The sequence below is a fragment of the Aquila chrysaetos genome, chromosome 10 (genome assembly GCF_900496995.4).
Source record: "Aquila chrysaetos chrysaetos chromosome 10, bAquChr1.4, whole genome shotgun sequence".
Lineage (NCBI taxonomy): Eukaryota > Metazoa > Chordata > Aves > Accipitriformes > Accipitridae > Aquila > Aquila chrysaetos.
Window position 1 is genome coordinate 40,110,223 of NC_044013.1, and position 15,081 is coordinate 40,125,303.

Here is a 15,081-nt window from a genome sequence, read left to right on the forward strand (position 1 = left end):
TGGCTTCAAAAAAAGACCCAGAGCATTTAGCATTTCATCTGAAAACATGTATTTTGCTCCCTTAATCCAAGGTTTCCTTTTGTTGTACATATTTTCAGTTACACATTGGAAGCAGTCAATCATCTAGTTTAAAGTGTGTCAGAGAAAAATCCAAAGTGAGCCCTGTTGCAAGAGAAACAATCTTGGCACAGATCACTGCATTTTTAGCTGATTCTTCTTGCAGTCTAGACACTGAATGAAGTATCTTGCTTTTTTTCTTGGAATTACTGAAAATCACACAGAAGTAACAGCCCTCGTAACAATAACTAATGTTTGGTTAAACATCAAAGATGACTTGGAGGTGATAGAGATTTTTTTTTTTGGTCTCATCATCTGTGGAACATGGCTAAATCTCTGCTTTCAGAAGTGCACTGTAAATAGCAAGCAAAGCAGAAAGTTGGCCGTATTGCCAGCCTAACAATTCAGAGAAGCACATCAGAGCTAAGGTCAGGTAGGATTGCAGCTAATCCTCCACGTAATTGTCTACTAGCTTACTGCCTGACCTGTGAATTGTGCCCCACCAACAATGTACTTTGAAGGCCCTGTGAGATGTAAGCAAGCTGGTGTGCCCCTCTCCCTGGCAGCCACAATGTACCCCATCAGGGCAAGAATTGTGTAGATGGGAGCAAAGCTAAAAAGGTCACACTGGTCTGTGCCAGGCCGAGCCAAGAGACCAGCACAGACCATGTCAGACGTTTGAATCATCTAGTTCCACACTTCAAAACCACTGGGACACCTCCTGCTCCCTTGTCTCTGCTTCTAGTTTCTTACCTCCATCCCAATGTCATACTGTATTTCTTATTAAAGCAGCTCCCTCTGAAATCACCCAGCTGCCTGTTCATGCTAAAAGATACTTGTCATTAATACTTGAAGATGGCTTAATGCTGTTCCAGAAGGTCCTTCCCTGCTGTGCTTTTTGGTTTCATTATTTAATTTGTTAGAATCAGCCTCCCTCTCACTGCAGGCATTGCTAATTGCAAGCACAAATACTGTGGATGTTTCCCTGATTATCAAGCATAAATATAAATATTAGTGAACAAAATTGATTGCAGGTGTAAAAGCAAGTGGTGATGGAGTGTGTTCCTTGGAGGTAAAAGTAATTGTTTTCTTTGAAGCACATGGTTAAAAAAATACTTTGTAATCAGCAGTTAAAAGGTTGAATGTAATTATGTATAAGGTAATTGAAATTGCTTTTCTGAGATTTAAATTTTTTTTCCCCCCCTGTAAATCTGTATTATTTTTTTTTGGAGAGGAAGAAGAAAAAACAGTAAGTACTCTGCCCAGCCTTCTCCAGACTGCAGCACTAAGTGGAGTGTGAAAGTGGGAGAGCAATAGCCAGGGAGGGCTTCCTGCTGGGCTGCCACCCCTTGCTGGGAGCAGGCTGGTCCAGGTGAGGGTTTAATTGCTGGAGCCTTGGTGGATTGCTGTAACCTCTTCAGGAAATGGGGAGTGAAGCAATGGCCTTCCCTGCGAAACACCCTGCTAATGCATTCAGAACTAGATTGAGGGTAAATATTTGCATATGCTCTTACAAACTCATTTTTAAAAGGATTATAGTGAAAAATTCTTTGAGCCTGCTGTGACTTTCCTAATTCAAGTCTCTAACTGAGGGCATGAAATACTAGCATTTATTTCTTTATCCATTTCACTTGCTTATTGATGCATCCACTCAGCTTTCATAAAAGGCAGCAAAACAATGTTTTGGCAGTGGCATCAATGGGAGAGGCTGTAACAACCTGGGTCAGTTGTCAAAACAGTGAAAGGAGCTCAAGTGCAGAAACTGCCATCAGATGTCCAAAAGACATTGCCTCCCAGGTACAAGCAGTGGGAAGAGCCCAGCAATCTGTGATGGGCTTCTTGGCATGTGTCAGGAATTCAGCAAAATGGTATTTTGGTTAAAAAAGCTGACTGTTACTCTGTGCCGAATTTAAAGTGAAGAGGCTGCTGAGCTGTGAAGTCATCTAGCCTCTTCACTGCTAGTGATGTTCAGTTGTGGTAAAACAAATGTGCAAATGTGAACCTGTCAAATTGGCCAAGCTTTGTTTTAGTTTGCCTTCAACACTACCGTTTATTGTCTTAGAGGTTTTTTATTATTATTCACTCATGGAATGATTCAAAGAGCGCTGACTACCTTAGCATTAAATCAAAGGTCATCTTTCTTTAAACCTCATTTGACGAGCTGTGCAGATATGGATAAGTAAGTGTGCTGCATCTTCATGTTTCAAGGGAGTTACTCCCAGCTTAATTGTTCTTCTGGTTTCCCAAGAAGCTTAAATGAGTTGCCCAGGCAGCTGGTAATAAGGAAACTAGCTGCTATTTCCTGATGAAAAGCAAGAGATAGGACTCCTCAGCTCGGTGTATTGTTCCCTGCTCTGATAACTGCCCTGCCGCACCCTTCTCCGATGGCCTCAGAAACTGCTTTTCTGTCCTTGTAAAAAGTGCAAGTTGGTGTCTTTTCTCTGGTGACTGCTGCTCTGTTCCTGCTCGAGGGGTCCTGCGAGGGAAGGGCTGTCTGTTTAGTACACGTGATTTAAGGCATAATCCACCAGTTTTGGTTTTTGGGGGTTTTTTTTTGTTTGATTTTTTTAAAAAAGCTAATATGACAGAGCAGGCCATGCAGGTCTGATTCTGCCTTCTCATAAGAGGTGGTTGGAACTTTTTTTTTCCTTGTGGCCTTGGTAGTGTGTCATTTAGCTGCTTTTGCTATAGGGAGTGTTGCACTTATCTCAAAGATATCTCAGATCTAGGCAAATTCTATGAACTACGTGGAAGTGTTCATTAGCCTGGTTTTACACAAGATTGTGACCACAGTTATGATTGATGACATCAGTCTGTAGGAATTCACCTATTACCTTACTTGGGTACCAGCTGATCTGCACGACATTTCTAAGGTCTAAAGCCTTTTCACTGAAAGGTGGCATCGATTTGGTGGAAGGTATCAGCCAGAGCTCTAACCTACTTGAGCACAGGCACCACCGGCGCCCAGTGTGCCTGGGGAGGTTAAATTGCCTCGAACCATTTGACAAAGTATAAAAAATTCTTTAAGAGATTAGATGCATTTCCCAAAGCTCGTTCTATCTGCATGCAATGACCTTGTGGTACGTCTATTTTCCTTCCATATTGTCAGGAAAGAGACTGGCAGTTCTCTTGCAGAAGTTGCTGCTAACTAAAACCATAAATACTTTTTTCGAGGCTCACACTTACGTGTAGAAACCATGTGAGTTTTAAGGGACCATGTGTCTTTCCTGAGACTGCATGTTTCTTAGGCTCTTTCCATCTGTTGAAAAGGCTTGAAAAAGCAGGGTTGTGTGCTCAGCATTTCTTTTCTGTCTCTGAAAGAAACTGGACCTGCATAAAAAGAAAATACACATTTAGATTTACAACATCATACAAATCTAGCCACATTCACAGAATCCATCTGGTCTGTTTAGAAATGGTGCTTCTCTCAGTGCCTTGTTTGCTGCAACTGGTTTTCTTGAGAGCTGTAATATTTAGCATATTTTCATAACAACATTTCATTTCTCTGATTCCTTGATTTTTATGTCTCACCTCAGTCCAACTGACCTCTTGTGACATACAGTCACGTGCATCCATGTGTGTTGTGTAAGACTCTAGGTGGGGAGCAGCAGGAAGAGAGAAACTTTTTAAGATGCCTGAAGCCAGTATTTAGTTAAGCTCAAAGTAATGGATGCCAAAAAAAATTTCAAAGCGGTATTTCTACTAGATCTGTGCTAATGCAATTGGTGATTTTAATTCTGTTGCCTCCCTTAACTTCTATATGAACCTGCCTTAAACACTCCTGCATGTGCAGAACCACCATATGGCAAATCATACTGCAGCATTTGTGCATGAACTAAAATTGTGATGGCTGCCCAGGAGGAGCCTGGTGTTCTTAAGTGTGGAAATCTCTTGTGCTATCCTTTGGCAATAGATTTCAGCTGTGGCTGAGAGAGGATCATTCCAATTAAGTGAATAAGGAAAGTGTTTTAAGTGTTGTTTGACAGACCTGATCCTGAGAGTCCTAGCTTAAAACTGTCACTGATGTCTCTTCTCTCAGTCCTTCTTGTAGCCCTGTCTGTCCTTGGTGCTTAGCGATTTTTGGACAAGTTCAGGCCTGTTTACTGGAGATTTGTTCAGCTTGAACAGGACCCCCTGCGTACTAAAGCAAGTTCAGGTTTCCTTTATAATGTCATTGAAGAATAAGCTCCCATTTCACAGCACGCATTAAGTTTGTATCTATTTTTTATATGCGAAGACTTCACCATGAAAATACCGGCTTTGTGGAGAAGCCTGACTAAATCTTTATAGAAGAAAATAATGTGAAAACCTGAGTTAATGTTTGGTAGGGACGGAAGGGAAGCTTTCTTCTTGGGAGAAGAGTATTTAATTGGATTTTTGTTCATCAGTTGCCAAATTTATGTTTTTAACTGTTTTATCAGCTGCATTAGGTTTCTTCACCAAAATTCGGCCTAGGAAGGAGAAATTGCTAGTTTACAATGTCATATAACTACATAAATACAATTGCTGACTAGATGACTCAGAATCAGGTAGTAATACAGGCTGAAGTTGCCCAAAGTGGGGTGGGGAGGAAATTTCCCAGAGTTTTCTTTGCAAGTGGCAGAACTGCATGACAGCCAGCAGCAAGCAGTCTTACATGGAAATATGTATTCTTGAACTCAGTATTGTTCTGAGCCATCTGGAGAGCAGTAGCTCTGAACTATTGCCCAGCTCTCACCATACTTATTGAGGATATTATAATGAACAGCTACGGCTGCCCTTGCCAACCAAGTACAGAGTCAGTATTTTATTACACCTTCAGTGTGTGGGATAAGGCTGCTTTCCATTTGGCTCCTTTGGCAGTGTTCTGCTTACATGCTCCTGTAAATGATCTATTACGTATTGGAGACTGCTGGGCAAAAGTTCAAATTAAATCATGCCATCTGACCACAATTACACCATTCTCAGGCAACTGAAGTGTATTTTTGTGAGCCTTTAAATAAACATTACATTGTACATGTAACCAAATATGTACAATAATCATTTTTACAGAACACACCCATTCACATGCAAATATACCATGTAAGATGGTATTTATTTCTCATCACATATAACTAATGAAACAAAAGCTCATAGCTCACTGAAGCTCAAGCAGTGTTTATTCTGTCTTTTTTTGGTATTAACCAGTAGCTTATTTTAGTTAGTTTCTCTATTTACAGCCTTTACTTTTAAAATGGGGCTCTTGGCCTAGGGAGTGTCCTCATTTTACTTATTTTTCTATCTTAGGGTGTAACATTCCATATTTTAAAATTTTTGCTTTTAAGACTAACAGACAAGAAGGTTTCTGGAACCTGATTCATGCAGATAAGTGCAGAAGCCTGTGCCTTTGTTTTATACCACTAGACTCTCTTAGAACTCACTGTTTAGGATCTCTCAGGCTTGCATGAACCATGGGCTTAAGGTTTAGACTTCTTCCATGATCTTTATTATGGAACACATTTATACCTCTAAAAATTGCTTTTAAACTTCCTAATGAGCAGAAGCAGCTTCTCTAATCTCTTATCTCTGGCTATCTTCACCTTTTCCAGTGTGCTCCCTATGGTTGGCAGTAACATTTGTTTGAAACACCACCCTATTTGCAGCTGTTTGCGCTTCTGGGAAGGGGTTAAGCAGGTTCTGCTGATTCGCGGAGGTAGGTGACTCATTACCCCACCCGGATAGAGGGGAAGTGGCTGTCTAGAGGGAGAGGATTCATACAATGTGAAATCAGAAGCGACCATTGTGAACTTCGAGTTTGACTGAAAGAGCCGGAAAGGCACTATAGTTAAAATTCAGGATTATCAGCTCTACATCCAGGCGAGTTAAAAGTTGTCTGAGTGTCCAGGCTGTGCTTCTGGAGCATGGGCAGAGGTGGGATAGGAAGCCAGAGGCAGGAGGCTTGAGGAGGAAGCCCACACTGGAATTTGCTGCTTTGGTAAGGCTGTGTCTGGGCTGCCCTTGAAAGCAGTGGAGGAAAGGCAGCAGCTCAATTCCTTTGGGAAGTTTTTTGTACCATATCAGATCCATGAATCGCATTCCTGATGACGCTTGTGCAGTTTTTAAAGCGGTGTCCAGCAAAACGCATACTTCTTTAAAGTACAGTTTGACATCTGAAAATATTTCCTTTTGGATGTTTCATAATATTTATTTTTACTAAGTTTATTAACAAATGCAGAAGGAAGTGAATTATTCATTTAATATCCTTTTGTACCTTGATGTAGTGTATCAGCTGGTAATTTGAATATAACTTCCTTCTTTCTTATTGATAAAACCCTGGTTGTTGTGGAAACCACGGATTTTTTCCCTTAATCTTGAGCTGTTTCAGTTTGGTAAATCTGGTAGTCAGTCTAACCTTACAAGCACCCATATATACTTAAGTCCAAATAAATTGTATCCATAACTATATTAGTGCCATGTCACTTGCCAAACAGTTACTATGTTTGAAGTATTTGTATCAGGTTAATTTTTGTTCCTGTTTTTTTTGTTGCCAAATAAAAGTTATCCTATTCATTAAATATATCTGCTATAGTTAGAGTCCTTGAATCAACTTCCAAGTGAGCTGCACCTGTCCATTACAAAAAACAATAGTGAGATTTGATGCATTGTTCCTTGGTTTATGGACATCCTGTGGGTAGTTTGCCTAAAACTAGCTAGGTCAAGGCCGCTGATTCTGTTGTTCCTGCCTCAGTGAGCCATTGGCTTGTGCTGACCTTTGATCTACCTTGTTAATTTTAATTTCTAATGAAATAAAGACCCACATCCAGGCTCTGAGTATTTACGTAATTAATTTTATCAATAAAATAGAAAATGACTACTCCACCTTCTAATATAATTGTAGATGATGAATATTTGATAATAGCTATTCACTTCCTGTCACTTTGATCCTCTCCACATCCTGGGGAAAAAAAATAGAGGAATTCAGCCATAGATGAAAAAATGAAGGCTTAGTTTGGGAAAGGGTGTCAGAATTACAGAACTGAGGTCAGCCGTGAAAAACACCAACAGGAAGAAGCCTAGAGATGCCTAAAACAATTCCTGTCAATCTCTTGTCCAGAGCAATGAAAGGGATTGTAACAGCTAATACAACAGCTACACTTGTTTTTACCTCCCTTTTTTTTTTTTTTTTTTGTACTTTTGAGGAATCTGTGTTGTCAAAATTTGGCTGATGGTTGTGATCCTCTATTGCTGCTTTGGAAAACTTTGTTTTCCCGTGAAGTAGGAGTATTTTCCCTGAATTCTAACTGTGAACAAGAAGTATCCTTGTTAAGCAGTAATGAACGTGTTGGCCTAGCTCTGTCTTTGAGCTGCAGAATCTTTCCTCTGTTTTCATATGTTATAACTACAGATTAAATAAGGAAATTTTTGTTTTGGGGTTATACATCTTAGCTGTGTGCTGTGTTTCCTGACGTGGCCCAAATTCTGCCATCAAACTTAAAGAAACAAAAAAACCCCAAATATCCTGCTCCGTTAACTAGAAGTGACATAAGCCATAAATAATGTACCTACGAAGAATGGATAAATGGGTCTATGTCATTCATTGGTGCAATAAGCGCCTGCTGTATTTGCTTCATGCTCAGAATTATAAATACATAGAGATAACATGAGGTTATTTCTGCAATAAAGTTACTTATTGATATAGCAGTACAATAACCCATTGCTCTCTTCCTTGTTTCTGAGAGGACTTATCTGTCCTTAGCTTTTTAAAAATCTCTTTTTTGCGTGTCCCGGGGAACAATGAAGAAGAGTATGCATTCCTGGGACTTGGTCATTTTTTCAGACATGGAGTTATCTATTCTCATTTCTGATACTGGAAGAAGTTCTCAGTCTGATATTTGTTGAAAACACTAGAGAAAATTATTTCTATGTTGCTAAACATCCTGTGCCTTTTGAAGGAGGGAGGAGGGAGAACCTTACCATGCTGTCTCCTTTCCTGACCCTTTGTTCCTTGCAAACTTGAATTGCCTGTGCTGTTTATCTTAACTTCTTGTGCAATCTTTCCTCCCGTTTCTTCTGTGAAAATACCCAAGTTAAAGACAATGGCTGAAACTGACAGAAACACAAGACCAGAAAAGCCCTTTTGATCAGAACAGTCCTCCAGCTCTGAGCTGCCAGGAAGTGATTTAGTGAAAAGGAATACTAAATATCACAAATAATACTCTTATAACAAAAGTTGTATGTAGTTTTGAACTTCCAAATGACTCAAATTTTACTGAGAAGTATAGGGCTTCAAGTATGGCTGGATAGTTGAACTATGATTATTGTGTCTTCCCCTTTTGAGCGGGAGTTCCTAAAACAGGAATTAGCTGAGCTGAGTGAAAACAGAAAGCAAACCAGACTGAGTCGTTGGATTGTGTACTGTGGTCTGCAAGAAGAATATCGTCAATTGTCTTGTCATAAATGTCAAGTGTCTTTTTATAAGTTATTGGGTATATTTACCCTATCTGCTTTCTCCTCTTTGCCTTCCCTCTTGTGTTCTCCCCAACCCCACGAATGATTTTCATTCCCCTGTATATTTAATGATTTAGCTATTGAATTGAAGCACCAATATAGCTCTTAATTTACACAGGTAATTTTTCTGCATGAATTAGGACTAGACTCAACCCTAATGTGTACTGAATGTTGCCCTACTGCTAACAGGCAGTTGAAACTTTTTTTTTTTTTTGGAAGGCATGAGAGATTAACATTGCTTGTCTATAAGCTACTGCAAAATTTATCAGAATCCATTGAGGCTTGCATTTACACAACTATGCCAGTGATCAGCTACTACTATGGGTGTATTTGAGAAATTGAGAACTTAGCCTCAGTACTTACTTGTTTTCTTCAGATTCAATTGTACAGTTACTTGAATCTTGTCAAGAAGCGTGTTGGCCGTTCTAGGTGTCTTGTGCCAGAGCTGCTCTGAGAACAGGTGCTCCGGGGGGGATTTTAGTGCTCCTGTACCTGGCCTGAAAGAAAGTGAAGAGGCAAATGAAACCAGGGAAAGAAATAAAGATAGAAGTAATACAGAGTGTCTGCTGTGCTCTGAAGCCTAGCAGAATTGCAAGGTCACTACCGCATCTACCACTGTTAATTCATTAAAGATTTAAAATCTAAATCAGAATCTCTAACAGGGTAAGACTTCTACGTGGGCGTCGTTAGCCATATTACAAACGTCTTTAACATCTTTAGCATCACACTATGTGCGTGCTCATCTTTTTAGTTAAAAGTTCAGAGGCCTGGCATGAAACAGCACTAAAACCTAAAGGGAAACTATGAGATTTGTCCACTTGTCAAGGAAAAAGTCCTTGAGATTGATTTTTTTAACTTTTCTTTTTGGCGTACGTATTTAATAGTGCGTGGGATTATTTCTATGGGGGGAGGAATAGCAAGAATTCAAAAAGCTCTCCCTACCATTAAGTGAAAAGCTAACAGAGGCAGAAGAAAGCTCAGTGTTACAACATAATCCTTAATTCTACTGTACTCTCTTATTTTATGAGTATCTAGTCTGTACCCCCACAAGCTATTGCAATCTCTTCCTCTTGTCAGGCTGGTGCAGCTGCAGCTTCCCAGGGGCACCACCTTGTGGTCGTGGTAAAATTTGTGCAAAAAAGAGCCCATTTCTTGAATTGACTTTTGAAATTATACTATTTATTATATTATACAGGCTCTTACATCTGAAATCAACCAGCAATTCTCCTCCCAAATATGCTTAAATAAATAACAAATTAATTAAAAAAACTACCTGCTTCTAACTTATAGTAGGAAGAGCAAGAGTTGTAGTTTTGCTTAAATCTATGGTTTGCCTATAACAAATAGCCAAGACCTCTGATGTGCTACAGGGATTTTGTTTTTTGTTTTTTTTCCAAGAGGTAGGTAACACCACTTGAAAACATGGCACAGTGAAATGGCCAGAAAAGCATATAATTCATTATAATCTCTAATATAACTTGAGGATGACAGGAAAATGAAGAACCCTTCATACCTTTTTTTAAAAGATGATTCAAAACTTCCGCTATTTGGTCAACGTTAAGGTCCTTAAAATAGAATTTAAGTCTTACTTTGCTTTAAAGGAACAGGTGGCACCCTATTGTATCTTGAATGATACCCAAATGGAGTTTGGATTAATAATTCTGATACTGTGCATTTTTATGAATATTGAAGCATTCCTAGGGCAAAATGTTATCATCAAAAATTGAAATTGGAGGATCAGGAATGCCTTACTACTGTAGTCAAGCAGGCATTTAATTTTTATCACACATTATTTCATGATAGTTGAGATGCTGAGGGTTTAGCCTGGAGAAAAATCCTTCTGTATAGACTTCTTTATGAAAAATATCCCAGTGACAAAAATTATGATGTTCAAAGACTGAGCTACAGTATGTAGCAAATGTATTGAAAAGTAGGTATTTATTAGATATATTAAATATGAATAATACTTGCCCATACAAATATATTTAGTTCTTACTATTCTAACATATGCACACACTGCTTACAAGACTGAAAAATAGCTACAGTCCAGTAATTTATACACTTCAGGAAGTTGATGGAAGGTTTTCCAGTGCTGGGTTCTTTCAGGAAAGCTCTATTTGAGACCATTTAAAAAAAAAAAAAAAAGAATAAAAAAATCAAAGGATGGTGTAACTGGAGATAACTTGTTCCAGAGCTGTGAAGCTGTCCAGGAAATCTTCCTCTTCGATTCCAAATTTAGTGTACTGGTGAATATAGGCTCTGTGTGTTGAAGTCACAGTAGGAAAATGGGTAAGACATTAGAAATCAGTGAAGAATCTGACACGTGAAATCAGATTGTATAGTTATGGTAAAAACGTCAAATGAAGGTTGGTTTCCACCCAGTAACCATGCTGTTTAGTTTCTACTTTGCTCTCTTGAACTCATTTTGCAATTCATACTTATTGATAAGTCATGTCTTGTTTCTAATAGGTTCTATAACTTTGTGTATTGCTTCGGGAAACGAAATCGCCACTAACAAAACTGGCCTGACTGGGAAATGGAAGGAGAAGTGATTATTAAATGAGAAAAGTAATTTATAGATTTGAGATACAAAGCCTAAACCTGTGTGTGCAGGATAGCTTGCTTCTTGTCACTGGTGTTTTTGTAACAGGTGGTAAAACTAGGAGCACAGCTAGTGGTAGCAGTTTTCCTCTTTTGGCTTTTAATTGCAGAATTCCTGTGCTAGAAACTCATGTTTAGCAGATATCTGCTGTGACATGCAGTAACCTTGGCTTCGTGATGATCAAAGTAAAGAGACAATTCTTTTCTAGAGTCCTTCGTTCTAATGAAAAATCGAACTAATAGCATGGGAGCCTTAGTAAATACACAAATCCCCTAAATGCTTCTGAACTGAGCCAGGAACTTTTCCCCCGGACTGTGCAGCATGTGTACCCAATTTAGAAACTATATGATCAGTAAGAGTTTCTATGTGTAATTTTTAGAATGGTCACATTGGTATGCACTAGATTTGGGGAGTTTTAGTACTGAGAAAATAGTCAAACTGACAGCACTAGAATATGTGGTCTTACTTATCCACAGAACATAAGCACTGTTCTGTGTTCCTCACCCTGCCATCATGTTTCAAACATAAATTGTTTCAACTACAGTGTGGGAACAGCCTTCATGCTTATTTTACTTTACTTTGCTGAAAGAGTGCGCTGTATTTACAATGATTTTGCTACCACTGAAGATATTGGCAGTTATTAATGAAGTATCAGCATAATTATTTTCACTTACTTGGAAGCAAACATATTCCAAGCTTTTCCTACAACATTGTCAAGAGGTTTCAGCAGGAACTGGCTATTGCTGACCAAAGAAGCAGACTTCTCGTACTTGTTAAATGCTCTTGGTGTTTTCCACGTGTTAAAAGCATCCTGAGGGTTTAGCCATGATGTATATAATGAGGGATCTCGGAAACTTCCTGCAGAAGAAATAAGACAGCCCTGTTGACAAATGTAAAGCTACAGGCTCCTGCATCTTGATCTCAGTAGTCTTGTGTGACCTAATCAATGCCTGGCAGATCAATTCAGGCCTTGAAAAAAATCTGCAGAGTGGTCAGCCTATTGAAAATACAACTGTTTTAAACAGATTCATTAGATTATCTAGAAGCATACTCTTGTATCGGTACTTCATCTGTAAGCTGTGCTCATCACTCCAGAAGCAGCTAAATATATTTCAGACAGTATAGCCAAGAATCCTGTCAGATACATGGACTTCAGTCTCTTCTTCCTTCCCTGAAGTGGTTCAGGAAACACAGAAGTCGGTTGTAAATATAACAGCCCTAAGCAATTAGACAACGTGGCCTTGGACATTAAAATGTTTCTAGAAGGAATATTGACCTTAGTAGTCAAATGTGTGGCCTTGGGGTTTTTTCACTTTTGTCAGGTATGGTTGAAAAGAAAACAGTGAGATGGGAAACAAGAATCACTGAGGTACTGTGTTTTTCCTTCTTACCTAAGTCTACGCTGTGCATATCTTTTCCTCGCAGGATAACCAGGTTGGCAATGGAAGTATTGAACTGCAGTGGCTTGTTTGTGGAATGACTGGAGGGGATGGAGGAGCCTAGACGTGGTGGTCGTACTTGCCAATCAATACCTATGAGATTTTGGCAAAAAAGATATAAAAGAAAGTTAATGTGTCATGAAATGCATTCAGACTAGCCGAAGAGTCAGACGGTAACTAACACTATGCCCCAAGTTGAGATCATATTAGAGTTTGTGGCTTCTGCACGTTAGTTAAGTAGCAATTACACAATTTTCAGAGAAAACCAGTGCTAATCCAGCAGTATTTGCCTGGTAGTCACTAGTCTTACCAGAGAAAATGGATACTTGTTTCTATATTAAGCAACCTGCCAGCCCATTCTTTGCATAACTGGAAGCTGTACTGAATTCCGCATGTAAATGATATGGGAGAGCTAAACGTGATTTTTATTAGTAGAAGGTGTAAAAAGAAAAAGTATAACAGAACTAACTATCCAAGGAATGTTCCAAATGAATCATGTAAATTAAGCACATGGCCAAAAACTGTTTTGTTTTGCGTATTTTCAATAGTTATAATTAACTGAGATGTCTGGGAGCAAAAACAGGAGCAAGCCAGGAGCTGCAGTGGCAGCTGAGTGAATAGTTAAAGGAGCAGCTGGCTATGTAGAGGCAAATTCCTGCTGTCTGAGGGCAGCAACTCGTTTCTGAACTGACTAAAGCTAGTCAGTGAGCCCCACAAAACAATAAGCTTTATTTCATCTGTAAAAATAAATGCCTGAAGAGTGACAGATACTGAAGATAAGTGAATGCTTTTTACCTTCCTCCATTTTAGCATTAGCAATGAGCATCTGCCTTAAATGCTTGATGAGTCCAGGCCAACTGAATGTGCTATAAGCGAGGGAGTTTTCAGGCATCTGAGGTATGTTACGAAGACCCAACATCTTGAATTCGGGATGTGGAACTAACGTCTCCATTAAGTCTCCTGAAAGAAGAAATTAACAGCTGCTGATGTTTGACAAAAATATTGCATAGGCTAGCTAAAATAGGAGAAGAGAGTGAGGAATTTTACAAAGATCTAGCAATTTAAGGTAAGAAACAAAGCAGGATATGTGAAGTTTTAATTTGACAAATTTATGGACACACATCAAAGTAATGCAAACTTGCTACATACTACGGAGTTCTATACAAGCATGTTAGTAGCTCTTATTTTACAGTTTAGACTTGTCTCACTTTATAGTCTGGTTCAAAATCTCAAAGACCCTATGCACTGCTAAAGAGATTGACAGACAGATATGAAAGTCTAATTTTACATGCAAAACTCTCGGCAATATTGGTAACTTTCTCTAATCCCTTAAAAATACAAATGTCAGCCTGTTGCTTGTTGCTACCAAGTTGTATGCTAGCCTGTCTTCTGCCTGAGCAAAACACAAAACTTTCATTCTGTTTCAGTTTATACAAACTTCTAATGTGAAATGTAAAACTCAGTCCAAAATTACTGTCCTACACAAATTTCCTCTGAATTGTAAATAGGTACAGTGGTGTCTGAAATCACTTGAAAAAGGAGAAACAGGGTTATTTTGGTAAAGAATGAAACCAGAAGCTGGGGGATCTATTTTGACTCTGCTACAAAATTGGGATTGAACTCCTAATTTAGTCTTTTCCTTCACTCTCCCATCTTAAATCTTGGGATGTATCCAAATACTTGAGTAAGGAGACTGAAGAACTTCACAACATGAAATGACTACAGAAAGATGTGTGAGAATGCATTAGGCAGATATAAGATAGTTAGATACCTAATGGGTTTCTGCTATAGTGTAAGCCACATTCTGCTGTGTAAGTGGGCTGGAAAACACTCCCCAGTTGATGTGCAATGACTTGATTTACATCCCTGAAGGAGATCTGTTTAATATTCATCAGCTGAGCACAGATCTTGTGGATGACATCATTTTCATGAACAAGAAGGGCATCTGATGACTGGTACAGATGTGACAGAGTCAAAACAGAATTGTAGTTTTGAACAATGATCTGGAAAAAAACAAAAAACCACACACAAATGAGAGTCAAACAACTTAATCTCCTTCTAGTTTATAATCCTCTGGCTACTGTCATTTCCTCAGTTATGACTTAGGAAGTGATTCATTTTCTTTGCAAAAGTGCAGAATGAGGTCAGGAACTAGCAGAGCTTTTTCATGGAAAGAGGGCAAGACCTGTGAAAATCATGTTATCCATCTCACTTCATACAAACATGCTAGAATAAAATCTGTTTGGGAACTGGTTATAATACTGAGATATCATAACAGGAGATTTCTAGAGCTTCTTGTGAAACTGCATTATACTTTAGCACTTACATTATGAAGAAAATTTTTTTTTTTGGTGTAATGTACCAAATACTAGGCAAACATTAGCTGTGTTACTTTCTGCCATGTTGAACTTTTTAAAAGTAAAATGTACCTCTTTTCTAGTTTATTTCAGTTGCAAATATTTTATGTTTAAAAGTAAACAGTGATTATAAACTTGCAGAGTCTCTCTGGGAAATATG

General features: G+C 38.7%; 1 protein-coding gene across 5 annotated transcripts in view; it reads right to left on the minus strand.

Annotated features, from left to right (window-relative positions):
* The window catches only part of TUBD1 (tubulin delta 1), a 29,698-nt gene that overhangs the window by 11,429 nt on the left and 3,188 nt on the right, over window positions 1-15,081 (minus strand). Inside the window, exons 5-11 of one of the 5 annotated variants that reach the window (XR_005933325.1) lie at window positions 14,336-14,567; window positions 13,360-13,524; window positions 12,517-12,657; window positions 11,800-11,983; window positions 8,887-9,020; window positions 7,990-8,085; window positions 3,244-3,387 (exon numbers count right to left, since the gene is read on the minus strand). Coding sequence is in view for 3 of the 5 variants with exons in the window: in XM_030027072.2 (XP_029882932.2) it covers window positions 3,302-3,387; window positions 7,990-8,085; window positions 8,887-9,020; window positions 11,800-11,983; window positions 12,517-12,657; window positions 13,360-13,524; window positions 14,336-14,567 (1,038 nt within the window). In the remaining 2 variants the exon portion in view is untranslated. Of the gene's footprint in view, window positions 1-32; window positions 3,388-7,989; window positions 8,086-8,886; window positions 9,021-10,442; window positions 10,783-11,799; window positions 11,984-12,516; window positions 12,658-13,359; window positions 13,525-14,335; window positions 14,568-15,081 lie in introns of those variants that run through there. The other 4 variants (XR_003925238.2, XM_030027072.2, XM_041126537.1 and 1 more) reach the window with 4 other exon arrangements.